This window comes from Psammomys obesus, unplaced genomic scaffold (assembly GCF_907164565.1).
Source record: "Psammomys obesus unplaced genomic scaffold, mPsaObe1.curated_primary_1811, whole genome shotgun sequence".
In the NCBI taxonomy this organism is placed as follows: Eukaryota; Metazoa; Chordata; class Mammalia; order Rodentia; family Muridae; genus Psammomys; species Psammomys obesus.
In genome coordinates, this window is record NW_026590503.1 from 3,211,686 (window position 1) to 3,226,489 (window position 14,804).

A 14,804-nucleotide genomic window follows, 5' to 3' on the forward strand; every position below is an offset into this window, starting at 1 on the left:
TATCAGTATATATTACCTAGTGCATCAAAATTCTTCAGAATCATCAATAATTTGACCTTTACGGTGGCGGCACACACCTTTAATCCTAGTACTTGGGAGGTAGGGGCATGTAGATCTCTGAGCTCGAGGCCAGCCAGATGTACAGAATGTGTTCCAGGACAGCTAGGACTACACAGAGAAACCCTGTCTTGAAAAACCAAACCAACCAACCAACCGCCAACCAAATTAATTAACTCTGTAGGCCAGCCTGGTCTACAGAGTTCCAGGATGGCCAGAACTATACAGAGAAACCCTGTCTCGAAAAACAAAAAACAAACAACAATAGACCTTTAGTGATCAGTCTCCCTAAACAGCAGTATGCCATGGACAGACCATGGCTAACAGCGCTGCCTGAAGGTCACATGCTGACTTATTTAACAAGAAACATGTGCTGGAATATGCTAGAGAATCCCATTTCTCAACAGTGAACTAGCTCCACAGGCCTTTTCATGCCTGCCCTAACCGATCACTTCATCCAGGTAGCCTCTTAGCTAAACCAAGTGTCCACTTTACCTCTGATCAAACACAGGGTTTAGTGTCTTCTTTGACACGTGGGTTTTCCTTCTTCCTGATCGTCTCTTGTCTGGCAATAAATACATGCGGACATATGGATCAGAGCCATCTTCCGAGAAGGCAATGAGGTTTCTTTTAATACAAACCAGAGAACACTAGACATTAGAATTAAAAAATAAATAAAACTTATACCGTATTCAAATATTTATCAAGTTTTGATTTCACATTATCTGAACCCTAAGGAGTAACACACTTCAAATTTCCCACAGTCTGTTTCTGAATCACCAGCTGCTGGCATCATTTTAAAGCTTCCCTTTTAGCAATTTTGCCAGAGTAACTTTTGCCTTTACAACCTAAGACCAGACTGTGAGTGGACATTCACAGCCCTTGCTCTATGCTTCTAACATACCTTCTCACAGACGTCTATGGCTTTACTCACAGGACACATAAGCAACGGCCCTGTGAGGCAAACCTGGTCCTTCTGTTAATAAGGCCTTGAGTGGCCACACTGGTTCCTTCGGTAGCACCTCCAGTCACAGCTTCTGCAAAGGGCCAACCTCCTCCCGGAACCCTCCCTGAACCTGTCCCCTGCTCTTTCCCTAGCATGACGGTATAAGCCAAGCACATCACCCATACCACAGGCAGGCGGCAGGTTGTCTTTAGAGCCATCGGAGCAGCCTTTGCCGTGCCTACCTGGCATCAGTCACTGTCTCAGCAAGGTCCCCCATCATCCCTCACTGAACTAAACCGTGTACTTTCAGGACCTTGTAGGTGTCAATGCCACCAGTTCCATTTACCCATGGTTTCAAAAGAATTTTTATAAGCTCAAAATATTTATATTTTAACTACTCCTGGCGCAGTGACGGGGATGCGGTGGCAGGCAGCCTCACCTGCAGGAGTGCACGACCACAATGAGCTTGTTCCGCTGCGAGCTGTGCCGGACAGTGAGCTGGATCTGCCCCAGAGGAGACTGTCCCAGGGTCGTCCCACTGTGGAAACAGCGCAATGTCACCACCTCTGCCCCAGGTTCAAAAAAGGCGTGCTGCTCTGTGTGTACATCAAGACAATGTTCACTCACTTACACAGAATGGGACCTAACTGTCCATGATCTGAATCATGACTTGAAACTTCTGAATAGGTACCAAAGTTGAAACTACTTCACTTGAGGGTCAGTGTTCCTTAACTGTTCACAACTGACAGCTTCCCCGTGAGCACTCAGGGTACAAATGAGACTCAGAGCTCTCCCCAGGACAGACATAATCCTGTGGTCAAAGCTCAGCCTGCAGCTAGGCAAATGCTCTAACAGTGCACTCCACCCAAGCCTCAAGCTGCTTCTGTTCCCACAGTGCTGCACATGAGGAGGCATGCAGAGCAAAGGTGAGCGCAGTCAGAGGAGCCTCAGACATGGGCAATGCTGCATCTCCAAGTGCTTTTATAGCCACTGCCTCTCCCTGTATTTCCTTGTAAACTGGACACACCTCTTCACAAAAGATGAATAGTTTTGAAGGTTGATTTTTACAATTACCACAGGAAGTGGTGATGTCTGAAGCATATGGTGACTATTTTTCCTCCTTATCTGAAGAAACCATTAACACCACCTATAAATCAGAATAAATATCCAAAGAAAGCCAGGGGAGATGTGGTAATGAGGGCTGTACTCTGCAATGGAGAGAGGGCAAGCCTCTGCCAAGCCTGTGCAGCTGACACAGTGTGCAGCACATCAGTGTCCACCCTGCAGGACTCTGTCCCTGGCATGAACTGAGTACACGGTGTCTACACAGCTCAAGTCACTACCCTTTCCCACCTGCAAGACCTCTTATTTCACTACTGTTCTTCTAACACATCCAAGCTCCTACAAAACAGCAAGTATCACTGTAAAGTCAAAGACTCAACGAGCAAAGTAACAGCAGAACTCAAATGTCTTCCCACTAAGTTAAGAAACCTATCTCCCTCCTGTGGTGTGCGGGATGAACGCTCTGATAAACAATGATGTGATCACTAGTTACTTTTCAAGTTGCCGTAGCCTTTGCCTCAGCTCCTGGGTAGCAATGGGCAGTGATATGTCTGAGGCAATGCTTGGAGTGGGTTCCTTGGCTGAGATGTGGCTTGGAGAAGCCAAGAGGCTGGAGGAGCTCCTGCCCAGGTCACACTGCCCAAGAGGGCTGGCCTCGGGGGGCTGGGGCCTCTCCTCCATGACACGCTGATCGACTCCCTTGACTGGTGTTGATGGAGCAGTGTTGCTACCGGCGGTGCCTGGTGATGCAGACATCTGAGATTTGACAGGTATTTTCCTCCCTTCTTTGGAGACGGAGGGCCGCTTTACTTGAGCTGAGTGCTGGTAGTCCGGAGGCCTTTCTTGCTTTTCCAGATGGAGCACCTGGAGGGGAAGGGACGACATCTTCATGCACGAGAAGCCTTAGGGTCCATCTGTGCCCAACTTCAACTATGCAGTTACCACACAGTGCACCGTGGAACACGTATGTCAGGGCTGTGCTCAGCAGGACACTCTGCAGTTACTAACCAAAGCTACACCAAACATCTTCATTTCATAGACTCCCCTCAGTCTTCATTGTAAGCAAAAGAGCTCTACAACTGGCAGACAGGCCATTATTTTACCTATGTCTTGATCATGTGAAAGAAGAACATTTCCATAGCACCCTGAGCAGACTAAGTATTTATTTTAATTAAAAAAAAAAGTTCATTCTTAAAGCTAGAATATAGTTCAGTGGTAGAACACCAGTCTAGCATGTGTGAGGCTAGTGCAGAAACAAAAGGCTGGCTCTTTATTATATACTTTATATATAATTATATACTACACACACACACACACACACACACACACACACACACACACACACACACTTTATATATAATTCCGTTTGGTATTATAGGTTTTTTTGTTTGTTTGTTTTGTTTTTCAAGACAGGGTTTCTCTGTGTAGCCTTGACTGTCCTATACTTGATTTGTAGCCCAGGCTGGCCTCAAACTCACAGAGATCTGCCTGCCTCTGTCTCTCCGACTGCTGGGATTACAGGCATGGCACTACCAAGCCTGGCTGAATACTTTTAATTAATGATACACAGACTTTTTTTTCTGGACCCTCCTGGCCAGTCAATCAGTCTGGAAGGCTTGTTCAGAATGGAGTCTAGACTGGACTCCCATAATTTGTTACAGCTTCTGCTCCCCTCCAACTGTCAGCATGCTACCACGTCACCTGACCCAGGCCTGTGTACGGCATACTAGTTGGGGCTGAGGTATAGCTGTGTTCTTCCCTCCCTCTATGGTATCCTGCTAAGAACTATGCAGTACCCGTAGGGCAATCTTCATTTTTAAGGTGCTGTTTGGACCCGAGTTGCTGAGCTGGAACCGCTGGTTTATAGTCATGTTGTCACTCATGAGCAGCTGACTGAGTGGGATCCTCAGGTTCCCCAGAGAACACTGATGCTGCTCATCTTTGACCTGAAAAATGCAGAGCAGAAAACTCTGAGCACCAATGGAAACAAAAAGGAACTAGAAAAAATGTAGCATGGTCCACAGATTGGCTTCAAAAATATATCAGCATAAAACACAACACAACACATTTCATATATTATTTAAGTAGTAAGTCTAAAACTTTTACAGGACCTCTCAGGGAAATAAAGCAGTATTTCTGTCAGAGGTTCCTGTCCTTTCCTTGTCACAAAATCATGATGAGCACAACAAAGGACATCTTGTTTTATAAATCTACTGTGAGAAATTTCAGTTAAGAACAGTCTAGGAGCTCAGCAGTTAAGAGCATTTGTTCTTGCAGAGGACCCACATTTATTCCTAGAAGACACGGTGGCTCCATAACTCCAATTTCTGGGAACCCAAGGACCTCTTCTGACCCATAGGTCCCAGATATTCACTAACTACATAGACATTCATGCAAGCAAAAACACTCATACCCAGAAAATAAATCTTAAAAAAAAAAAAAAGTAACAGTCTACAAAAAAACTAAAGGTCAGAAGAAAATATCTTTTACACTTTGAAATCATATGGTATATACTGATAGTAATGTACAAATTTTCTACTGAAAACACTTATTCATGGAGAAAAGGCATTTTTTAAGTGCCTTAAGGCCTTCTCTGTTTAAAGTCTATACAGTTGCTTTGAAATTTTACAGTATTTCCTTTAAATACATGATATTTGTTTTTCACAAATAATAAGTTTTCAGCACTGCCTCTGTTATAAGAACTACTTCCATCGGTTGTTCAAAATAGTTTGATTAAAGAAAGAACACTGGACAAAATGAACATACTTTTTGAGAGGCATCAATACCGCAGTTCATAAACAAGAAATAGCCGACCCACAGAGAGCAAGAGCTGTTGATAGAAGTGAGTTTATAACTATGTAAACACCTCCTCAAAATGAAAAAAAAAAGCAAGTGATAATGCAAAAATGCATTATAATAATGCATATAAGTGATAATGCAAAAAAGCAAAATGCAAAACAGTTCTGTACAGACTCTTCCAGAAAATACAAGAGGAACAAATGCTCCCTAACTCACTCAGGAGGCTATCATCACCTTGACATCAAAACAGAAAAAGGTATTGAAAAAGAAGCAAGAGTACAAATGAGCAACTTTCATGAGTAACTAAGAAGGAAGAATGTTTTTCTTTTTTCCTATTTACTTACTTTGTATGTGTGTGTACTCGAGTATGTGTATTATATGTGCAGAAAAGCTCAAAGGACAGAAGAGGGAATTGGATCCTCTGGAACTCAAATTACAGGCAGTTGGGAGCTGCCATGCGAGTGGCAGGAACAGAATCCAGGTCTTCTATAAGGCCAAATCTCCAGACCCAAGAAGCAAGGATCTTAACATGCTGAATACATATAAGGAAGATCATGCCTGAGTGGGACTTATCCCCTGTGGTAGTCTGAATAAAAATGGCCCCCACAGGACCACAGGTAGTGGTCCTGTTAGGAGGACGTGTGACTCTCTCTTCCTGCCGCCTGCTGACCTGGATGTAGAACTCTCAGCCCCTCTTCAGCACCACGTCCTCCTGTGTGCCACCACGCTTTTCACCATAATGATAACAGACTAAACCTCTGAGCTCTCAGTCATGTCCAATTAAACGTTTTCTGTTATAAATAAGAGTTTGCTGTGGCCATGGTGTCTCTTCACAGCAATAAAACCCTAACTAAGATATCCCCAAATAAAATACTGTGTTCAAGGTATTCTAGTATTAACTGTGAAAAACAAAATAGAAGTTTGCAGTACTTAACATGTGAAAATCGACAATGTACAGTTGAAAAATGATACTGTCATCTCAACACACGTAGAAAAATGCCTGTAGGGAAAGTCTGCTTCTTGTGACGACAAAGCAAAGTTTGCTTTCAAAGAGAAGGAAGAAAGTATCTCTTGGGAGACCAGATCCATGAACTATTTCTGTATAGTAAAGAAGGGTGAACAGGGAGGCTAGCCAAGAAAAACTGAAAAACAAAAGCATCCGATTGGTATGACATTATTACTAAAGATAACATAACTTCCCCCACATAAAATCCTAAAATAGTTACAGAATATCCAGCGGAACAAGAAAGCAGCCCTGGCATGGTGGCACACACCTATAGTCTCAGCACTAAACTGGCCAAGCAGTAGAATTGTAAATTCAAGACAATGTGATAAAATTGACTGCCCCCTTCCATAAGCAAAGAACAACAAAAAAGAGTAAGCTATTTTTAGTGGGGTTCTATGAGATTATGTCACTATAAAGACTCACTCCGTATTCTCATTCCCCCACACCCCATTTTTGAGGTGCTCAACTGGACCAGAACTTGCTGAGTAGACTAGGCTAGCAGCCTAGGACCCAAGGACCTAGCCCTCTCCATAACTTTAGGGCTGGAACTGTAAGTTGGTGCCGCCAAGCCTGGCTTTCCACACAGGTTCTGGGGGTCAGAGTCAGCTCTCAAGCTTGCACAGCAGGCACTGCATTGCTGGCTCCATTTCCTTAGTCTCCTGCTGGTTTCTGGGCTGTTTGTTTTGTTTTGAGGTGGGGTCTTGTTACTCGGCAACCCAAGCTATTCTTGAATGTATGATCCTCCTGCCCTGCCTTCCTAAATGCTGGGATCACAGGAATCCACTACAATTGCTGGATATGTTTATGTATATTAGTAAAAAAAAAGGCCCAAAATACAAGATTAGGAACCATTTAGTGACTGGGAAACACTGGTATAGCTCTTGCCTGGAATGAACGAGCTCCTATCTTCAATTCACGTAGGGAAATAAAGTAAGATCATTCACAATATAATGAAAAAGTATGAAATGATTAAGAATAAGTCTGACATAGGTGCCAGATCTACACTGAACATGGAACGCTATAAAGCAGTGCTGAGAGAAATAAAAGACTACTACATCAAATAAAATAATGTAATGTCTCTATGCATTGGAATGTTTCCTGTTGTGGACATGTCAATTCTACCCACTGGTTCTACAACTCCAGGATGGAGTCCTTATCAAAAGTATAGGTTCTCTGCATAAATCTACAACTGATACTAGAATTCATATGGAACGTATACTTAGTCAAAACACCCATGGGAAGTAAGTCTGAAGGCTTACACCAGCTAGTTTTATGATATTCAACCACAGTAGCAAAGACAGCAGTGTTGGTATACTAGTAGCACAGAACCTAGGGTACAGTCACTCCCGCATGGGGCACACCGGTCCTGACATTCCACAAAGTCACTAACTTCAAAGCAGAGTAAAGAATAATTCTCAACAATGTGCTGACAATTATGAAAAAAGAATCACGACCCTTTCCTGATAGTAACTGAAGATTAACTTGATACAGACCTAAACATCAGATGGCTGCACTGGCCAGTCTGTATCACCTTGATATACAGACTAGAGTCATCTGAAAGGAGGGGACCTTACCTGAGAAAATGTCCCCCATAGGAACTAACTGTAAGGAAATTACTTAGTGATGATCAGGGCGGGCTCAGCCCACTGTGGTGGGCCCATCCCTGGATGGTGGTCCTGGGTTCTAAGAAAGCAGGCTGAGCAAGCCATGGGGAGCAAGCCAGTAAGCAGCACCTTCCATGGCTTCTGCATCAGCTCCTGCCTCCAGGATCCTGCCCTGTCCTGACTTCCTTCAATAATGAACAGGAACATGGAAGTGTAAGACAAAAAAACCCTTTCCTCCCCAACTTGTTTTTTGGTCCTGGTGTTTAGCTGTAGCAATAAAAACCCCACTAAGACAGTGGGTTTGGAAACACTGTGAGTCACGGGGAATCCAGAGGATTTCCCTATGCTGACTGTAGGCAAGGGTTGCAGGGTACTGTGTACTCAATTAAAAACTGTGAATGTGTGTAATTTATATCAACCACATTTCAAAATATAGCCACAAAATGCAATAAAATACCTCAACTTCAAGGTCCTGGCGCTTGGGGTTATGAATGAAGAAAGTGAAGTTTTCCTCCCACACAGGTTCACTAGTTTTGTACCGGATCTGTAACAGAAAGTCCAATATTAATTCTCCAGTACTGCCTACAGAGGAGCACCACTGATTCAAGGCTTACTCACATAATATGCACAAGCACAGAGTGGTTAAACCTAAAGACATATACATCTACTGAGTGACCTATGATTATCTTAGGAAGCACAGAAATACTCAAAAGGTGAAGCTTAAGCTTTGTGAGGTGCATTAGGAAAGCAGTTGGCACAAAATCCATGCCTGCTTGCCAAGAGACCAAAGACCTCCTCTCCTCTACTGTCTTCAGTCCTCATTTAACAGTGGCTTACAACTGTGAGCAATTTCTAAATTCCCACCCCCATCAGAAAAGAGGAACACACAACAATACCTCCTTTGAAGTACAATGTGTTAACTTTAAAACTGAATAATTATTAAGTACTTAAAAGCTTTGGAAGTCATTCCATATCTCTCCCCAGGAAATCAAACAAAAGCATATCTTTATGGTGTTGTCTGTGTTATTTAAAAATGTTAAATATATCTGTACTTGTGAAATGACTGTTTTATATGGAAGCATGTGTACATATCACACACCTGGATACCACCTGCTGGCGATGGTGACAAACGGTGCTACATGGAGAAAATCTCAGAGAGCCATCGAACTCTTACCTTACTCTCTTGAGCCTTGTGACCGACTGACATCTGGACAAGAGGATTTGGGTTGCTGTTTATTTTCTTCCCTGACTATCCAAAAACAAAACCAGATAAAATAAGTAAACACACTTTGAAATGGGTTCCACTAAAAATGAAGCTATGGTTGCTATCAGGAGTCATTTCTATTTACCTCTGATACGTGAGACACAGGAAACATAAAAACAGTAGAAAACAACTGTAAGCCAATTCTGGGCCATCATCATTCATCACGACATAAACTGAGAAGACTTCTAGTCACATACTTTTTTTTTTTTTGAGTGACAGGGTCTGACAACACTACTTGGCTAGTGTGGAACTCCGTGGCACCAGTGATTCTCCCACATAAGCCTCCAAAGTGGTGGTGACTACAGGGACAAGCTCGTGTCAGGCTACATACACGTTTGAAATGTCAAATGTTTTACTTTAAGCTACTTTGAGAAGGGCAATCTTTTCAAAGTTTAAAACTTTAATATTAACTACAGTTCTCAAAACTGACTTATAAGGATATCAAAAAAGTAACTGCAATGAATAGAAATAAATACAAAAGAATACAAATCAAAAGAATGTCACCATTCAGAATGTCAACCCAGCTGCAGTAAAAACGATCACAATTTCAGGTGTACAGCTTTACCCTGAACGTACCCCACCCTGTTTAAGTAAACAGTTATCAGACAGTGGGTATTGCTTACCGGCTGCTAAGTAATTATCACCAGAAGAATAAATGTCAGTTTAGAATTGCATGGAATTAAGCAAATATAAATATGATTTAAAAATTCATAAACAAGAAAAACATGACAAGAAGCATACTTTGGCAGACAGCTGATAGAAGAAAACATAGTAACACACAACAGATACGTGACATGAGGTTTATTTGTAACTTAGCCCCACAAAGATGCAGTTAAATGTGTTAATGTAAATTAGAATGTTACAAAAAAGTATTTTAGTTAAATAATTTTAGAGTCAGTCCTCAACACTGCAGCAATGAAAGAGATAGGTGTCCAAATCATTTGATTATTCGAAAAAAATATGACTAACCCAAACCTACTGTGATAATCTATTTTCTGGTTCATCTTTTTGATGTGAATGAATTCTGTAAAATGAAATAAATACCATTAAAAATAACAAAGCCAATTAATATTTTGTAAACTCATTTATTTCTTTTTTCTGTAATATTAGGATTCCAAATCTGAGGTGAGCATACGTCCTCTGGGAATAAGGATGCAGCCTCCACTTCTCTCTCCTGGCTAGCTAGGAGACTCTGACCTTAAGGGAGGGCATGCACAACTATTCTTAGATATGAGGTTCAAGCTACTAAGGAGAACTTGAACAGCTGCAGGGCATAAAATCACACTGATTTCAGACACATCTCCCTGGTATCTTTTTTGTTTGTTTTTTATTTTATTTTATTTTATTTTATTTTATTTTATTTTATTTATTTTTTGAGACAGGATTTCTCTGAGTAGCCCTGGCTGTCCTGAAATTTACTTTATAGACCAGGCTAGCCTTGAACTCAGAGATCTGCCTGCCTCTGCTTCCCAAGCGCTGAGATTAAAGGGGTATGCCACCACGCCTGGCCTCTACCTTGGGTCTTGGATACATGAGTTTATTTCTAACTGATATTAAGGCTATTCCTGTGAAAATGGGACCATTCAGTTTTAAGGATTTAATTATATGGTGCCATTCCTTCCAATATTAAAAAAAAAATAGAATGAAGTTTATAATTGACAACACTAAAAACCTGCTTCTTAACAATTTGCAGGTGTCACTGCCTTAATTGATTTATTGCACATATATGTATGTATGTGAATGGCACACTGTTGAATTTAATGAAATATAGAAATGATCCCTGAATATATAATCTTACGCTGTTGAATTTAAATTTCATTTCCTTAATTCTTGACTACTGAGACCTAGGTTTCATCAGTCTGAGCCTCAGGTTCCAAGTCTACAAAAGAGGCACAATACCATTTTTAGAACTTGTTAGGATTAAGTGATCTGATGTTTACCAAATAGGTATAGCACATCTATTTATATAGCTATTAAGTATTTATGTATAATATTTTAATTTACTTACTAATCCAATAGAGAAGGTACTCTTTCCACCCCATAAGTAGGACAGATTAAATATCATCTTTGCATCACAATGCTGCTACATGACTCCAGAGCCTTCCATCCTGACCTCTGTGCTCTGCTGGCCAACAAGACAGCAAACGAATGGTGGGCAGAGTGTGGCAAAGGTCCTTTTCCTACATCGCGTTAGGTCCCAACTATGCTGGGAGGCATAGTTGTGTCAACCACGTGTGCCAGCACTCTCTGGTATGATGCTCTCTATACCTACACTGTTATCTCCTTACTACATGGCAGAGTGAGGCCTGCACACATCGTCTTAGACAAGTAATGACAACCTCCTTCATTTTAGAAAGTTAACTTACTTTGCTAGATGAAATGGATTAAAGTATTCCCATTAGTTAGAATATCTAGAATATTCTTAAGGCAATTCTATTTAAAATGCCCTGCCTCTCACTTAATTAAGATTAATTAAGAAATATCAACAATTTAGCCAGAGAACACAAGCTATCATCTTGGATAAGAAGTGGAGCTTAGTTTTCAATATACCTCATTTGATAAAATTTGAACCTTCTGGAAAGATCTATCACCCAAGCACCAAAGCCACAAGGTTGATTCAGTGAGGCCCTCCTCAACATATTGGAAGAGGCAATTCCTTAAGTATGCACTCAACAGTTTGCAAGATGCATTTTGAAATCACAAGATAAAAATCTGGTCAAGATTTTAAATAGAACTTTTAAGTTGCTAATCACAAATTCAAATTCAAAGAAAACACAGTATTTCACTGGCTTTGAGAGACAGAATAAAATCTAAATTTTCATATTGGAATTTTTAAATTTAACTGTGGTTGATATAATGTCTTCTAAATACAGATTCTGGGAAAACGAAAGTAGGATTTCTTCTGCTGTCCGATCATCACCTAGGACGGGAGGGAACTGCCCACACACTTAGGAAAGCCGAAGTAGCATCTTTCAATATGTCGTGATTAGCAGCCATAAGGGACCCTCCGTTTACCTTTAAAGCTCTCTGAACTGTAGACTTCTTCAAGACACCGGGGTTAAAGTCTAATGGGTTACTCTTTCAGGTCAGAAGAAAATGAATACACCAAGGGTTAATACAACATGCAATGAGGAGTTTATGTATGGTTAATGACACAGAAATTCATGAGAATAAACAAATACTTAAACCAGACCAAAATCATATAAACTGACAGATTTGCCTTTGTGCTCAAGAACCATGGTGACTGCCAATCTAAAACATCACGACACACTTCCTCATTCTTGGTAAGCCTTCACTTCCTCACCTCTGACTTTCCCTGTCAGTAGGAATCAAGAGTGTGACTTGAGGAAAGGCTCTGCTTACTCTCCTTTCCCTGAGACCCTAATGTCACCAACAATTAGAGGTTTAATATGAAGCACAGCAGAGGCCATGCTCTCCACACTGCTGGAACGGGTCCTGCTTATGGCAGCTGTCACCACTGCCTATGCCGCCGAGACCTGCTTTCTCGGTACAGCATCATCCAGTGATGGAGCCCATCTCTCTGGTGAACGCTTTGTCCTTCTCAGGTATGGAAGCACAGGCCAACAAGATCTTCTCAAGAGTTTCTCATGGACTCAAATACATTGTACTATTCTAGGGTATATCTCTCTCTCTCTCACTGAATATTTTAAGTTTGCTCTTTCTAAAATAAAAAAAAAAATTGCTTTGGAAGCTTACAGGATTAACATTTGAGGTTAAATGTTTTTGGTTTTTGTTGTTGTAATAATTTAAAATGATGTGTTGGATTTGATTCTTTTTTTGTGTGTTTGTTTTTTTCAAGACAGGGTTTCATTGTGTAGCCTTGGCTGCCCAGATTCACTCTGTAGAACTGGCCTTGAACTCATAGAGATCAGCTCGCGTCTGCCTCCCTGAGTGCTCGAATTGCAAGCATGTGACACCAACCCTAGCTAGATTTAATTCTTACTTTTTTACTTTTTGTCTTAGTGTTTTATAAGTCAGAAGATGTACGAAAGAAAGAAGATAGTAGCTTCCCAGGGTCCTATGGTTGGTGGCAGGTGAGAAGGTAAGCGCCAGGCTGGGCTCCTGCCATACTATGTGGGTCTAAATCTAGACTATTCTAACAGGAAGAGCTACAGGGCTCCCTGAAGACTCAGAACCTACTGTCTCTATTTCTGGATGAAGTCTAGACCAGATATTCCCTAAAAGTTCCAATAGTGCATTTTTCTCCCCAGAGACAGCCTGACTGCTCCTGATATTACAAGGGCCTTTCCTGAAGTACACACTAGATAGAAACAGCTGAACAAAATGTATTTGTTATCTCAGCATGCATCAGTTATCAAGAAACAAAGAGAACAGTGGTACTGTGAATCATGAAAGCAAAGACAGCGGTGAGGTCACAGAAAACTGCATAGCATGAGGGTGGGAAGACTAGGTACTGAAATAGCTGGGGCAGATGTGTAGGTACAAGGTTCAGAAGTCAGGCACTGTGTACCATGGGGGTTGTCATGGTGTACTCCTGGGCCTCTTGATCACTGGAGACAGCAGCCTCCCCCCCCCCCCCATCAAGAACCATGCCCTAAGAATACAGGTCACTTGAGAATGGTTGTCTAGCATGTGGGGAGCCTTGCATTCAGACCCCAGCACCTCATAAACTTGGAACTGTGGTCTATCCTATGATCCCTGCACTTGCAAGTAGAAGAAGGATGAGCGTAAGTTCAGTGGTTTTTCTCAGCTACAGAAAGTGTTTCAGGACAGCCTGGGATATAAGAGACCCTGCCTCAAACAAACAAAATCTATCTTTGCCTCTAAGAGTCTACTCAGTGGTAGCTGTTATACTGTCATGTTTTTATATGTAAGGTAGGCACCATGTGAACACCACCCATCTCAGACCATCTTCAGTTACAGAATTAAGACAGCATGAGCAGTGAATATTCTACAGTGATGAGATCTCAGAGCTCTACTCTTAGTCACTATGCCCTTTGCACTGTCTTTTATTTTCTAACCTGTGAACTATCTACGACTGCTAGGGATAATGAGGGGCCTGTCCCAGGTAGGTTCCTGACAGCCCCTGTGGCTACTGCAAAGTGCTCAACACACACAAGTTACAAAGTAAGCCTAATACTCTAATGTCGGCTGCTACAGTTAGAGAACACATTCAAGCTGAAACTGAAGAAGGGAAAAATTGAGCCTGCTTTAAAAAGAAGTTATTTCCAATAGAGAGGAAAAAATGGAGTTGAAACTGGGGGAAATAGGTGGGAATAGCTGAACAGGTGGAAAGTAAAAAAGCTAGGGACTAGAACCATTTATAAAAATGCTTTTCATGTAGGCAAAGACTGAGAAAGCTGATCTGACATTACACTGGAAGCCAGTGAGTAAACAGTAAATGTCTGTACACTACCCCACAGAATATTTTATGTGGTGTGCAGACCTTCATCATAAAGCTCAGCATCACTTTGACAATGAAGAGAATGAAATCTGAGAGCTGACCATTGATGTCAGAACTACAAAGCAACTAAAAAAATACAACTCAAAAATAGTTTCTTTGTGCCAACCAAAAAACAAACAAACAAACAAACAAAAAACAAGAAAAAGAAAAAGGAAAGAAAAAAAAAGCAGTTGTAGATTAGGAAGGGACAGACTGACACAATTACACAGAAGATTGGCCTTATTGTTTATATGACTTTTTGATGACATTTTCCTTAAGGAACAGAAGCATAAAGCATTTTCTAAATAGTGATGGCATCTACTAGCATTATCATTCTAAGGGCCTTCCTTCTGACTTTTTTGGTTTTGAGACAGTGTCACAATAACGAAAGAGGAAAGGTTCCTACCCAAACTGCCAGTTATCAGAGGACAACCCTCTATGCCAGCTACCTTTTGACTTTTAAAAAGGCCTGAAGCAGTTATGAGTACAGAGGCAGAGACATCAATATGCTGCTTATTACTAGTGTGACCTGTCCTTCAGGGTACTGTTTTTCCTTGTCTATAAAATAGTGCTAAATACGTGTTTTTAAAGTACGATACCCCACAGTCCTTCCTTGAGAGGGCTTAAGAAATCTAACTAGT

General features: G+C 41.3%; 1 protein-coding gene across 2 annotated transcripts in view; it reads right to left on the bottom strand.

The window, feature by feature from the left end:
- The window catches only part of Esyt2 (extended synaptotagmin 2), a 70,188-nt gene that overhangs the window by 4,838 nt on the left and 50,546 nt on the right, over positions 1 to 14,804 (bottom strand). Inside the window, exons 14-20 of one of the 2 annotated variants that reach the window (XM_055607545.1) lie at positions 11,754 to 11,816; positions 8,649 to 8,723; positions 7,932 to 8,018; positions 3,862 to 4,011; positions 2,559 to 2,929; positions 1,443 to 1,541; positions 553 to 684 (exon numbers count right to left, since the gene is read on the bottom strand). In XM_055607545.1, coding sequence (XP_055463520.1) covers positions 553 to 684; positions 1,443 to 1,541; positions 2,559 to 2,929; positions 3,862 to 4,011; positions 7,932 to 8,018; positions 8,649 to 8,723; positions 11,754 to 11,816 — 977 coding nt within the window. The remainder of the gene's footprint in view (positions 1 to 552; positions 685 to 1,442; positions 1,542 to 2,558; positions 2,930 to 3,861; positions 4,012 to 7,931; positions 8,019 to 8,648; positions 8,724 to 11,753; positions 11,817 to 14,804) is intronic. The other variant, XM_055607546.1, reaches the window with a different exon arrangement.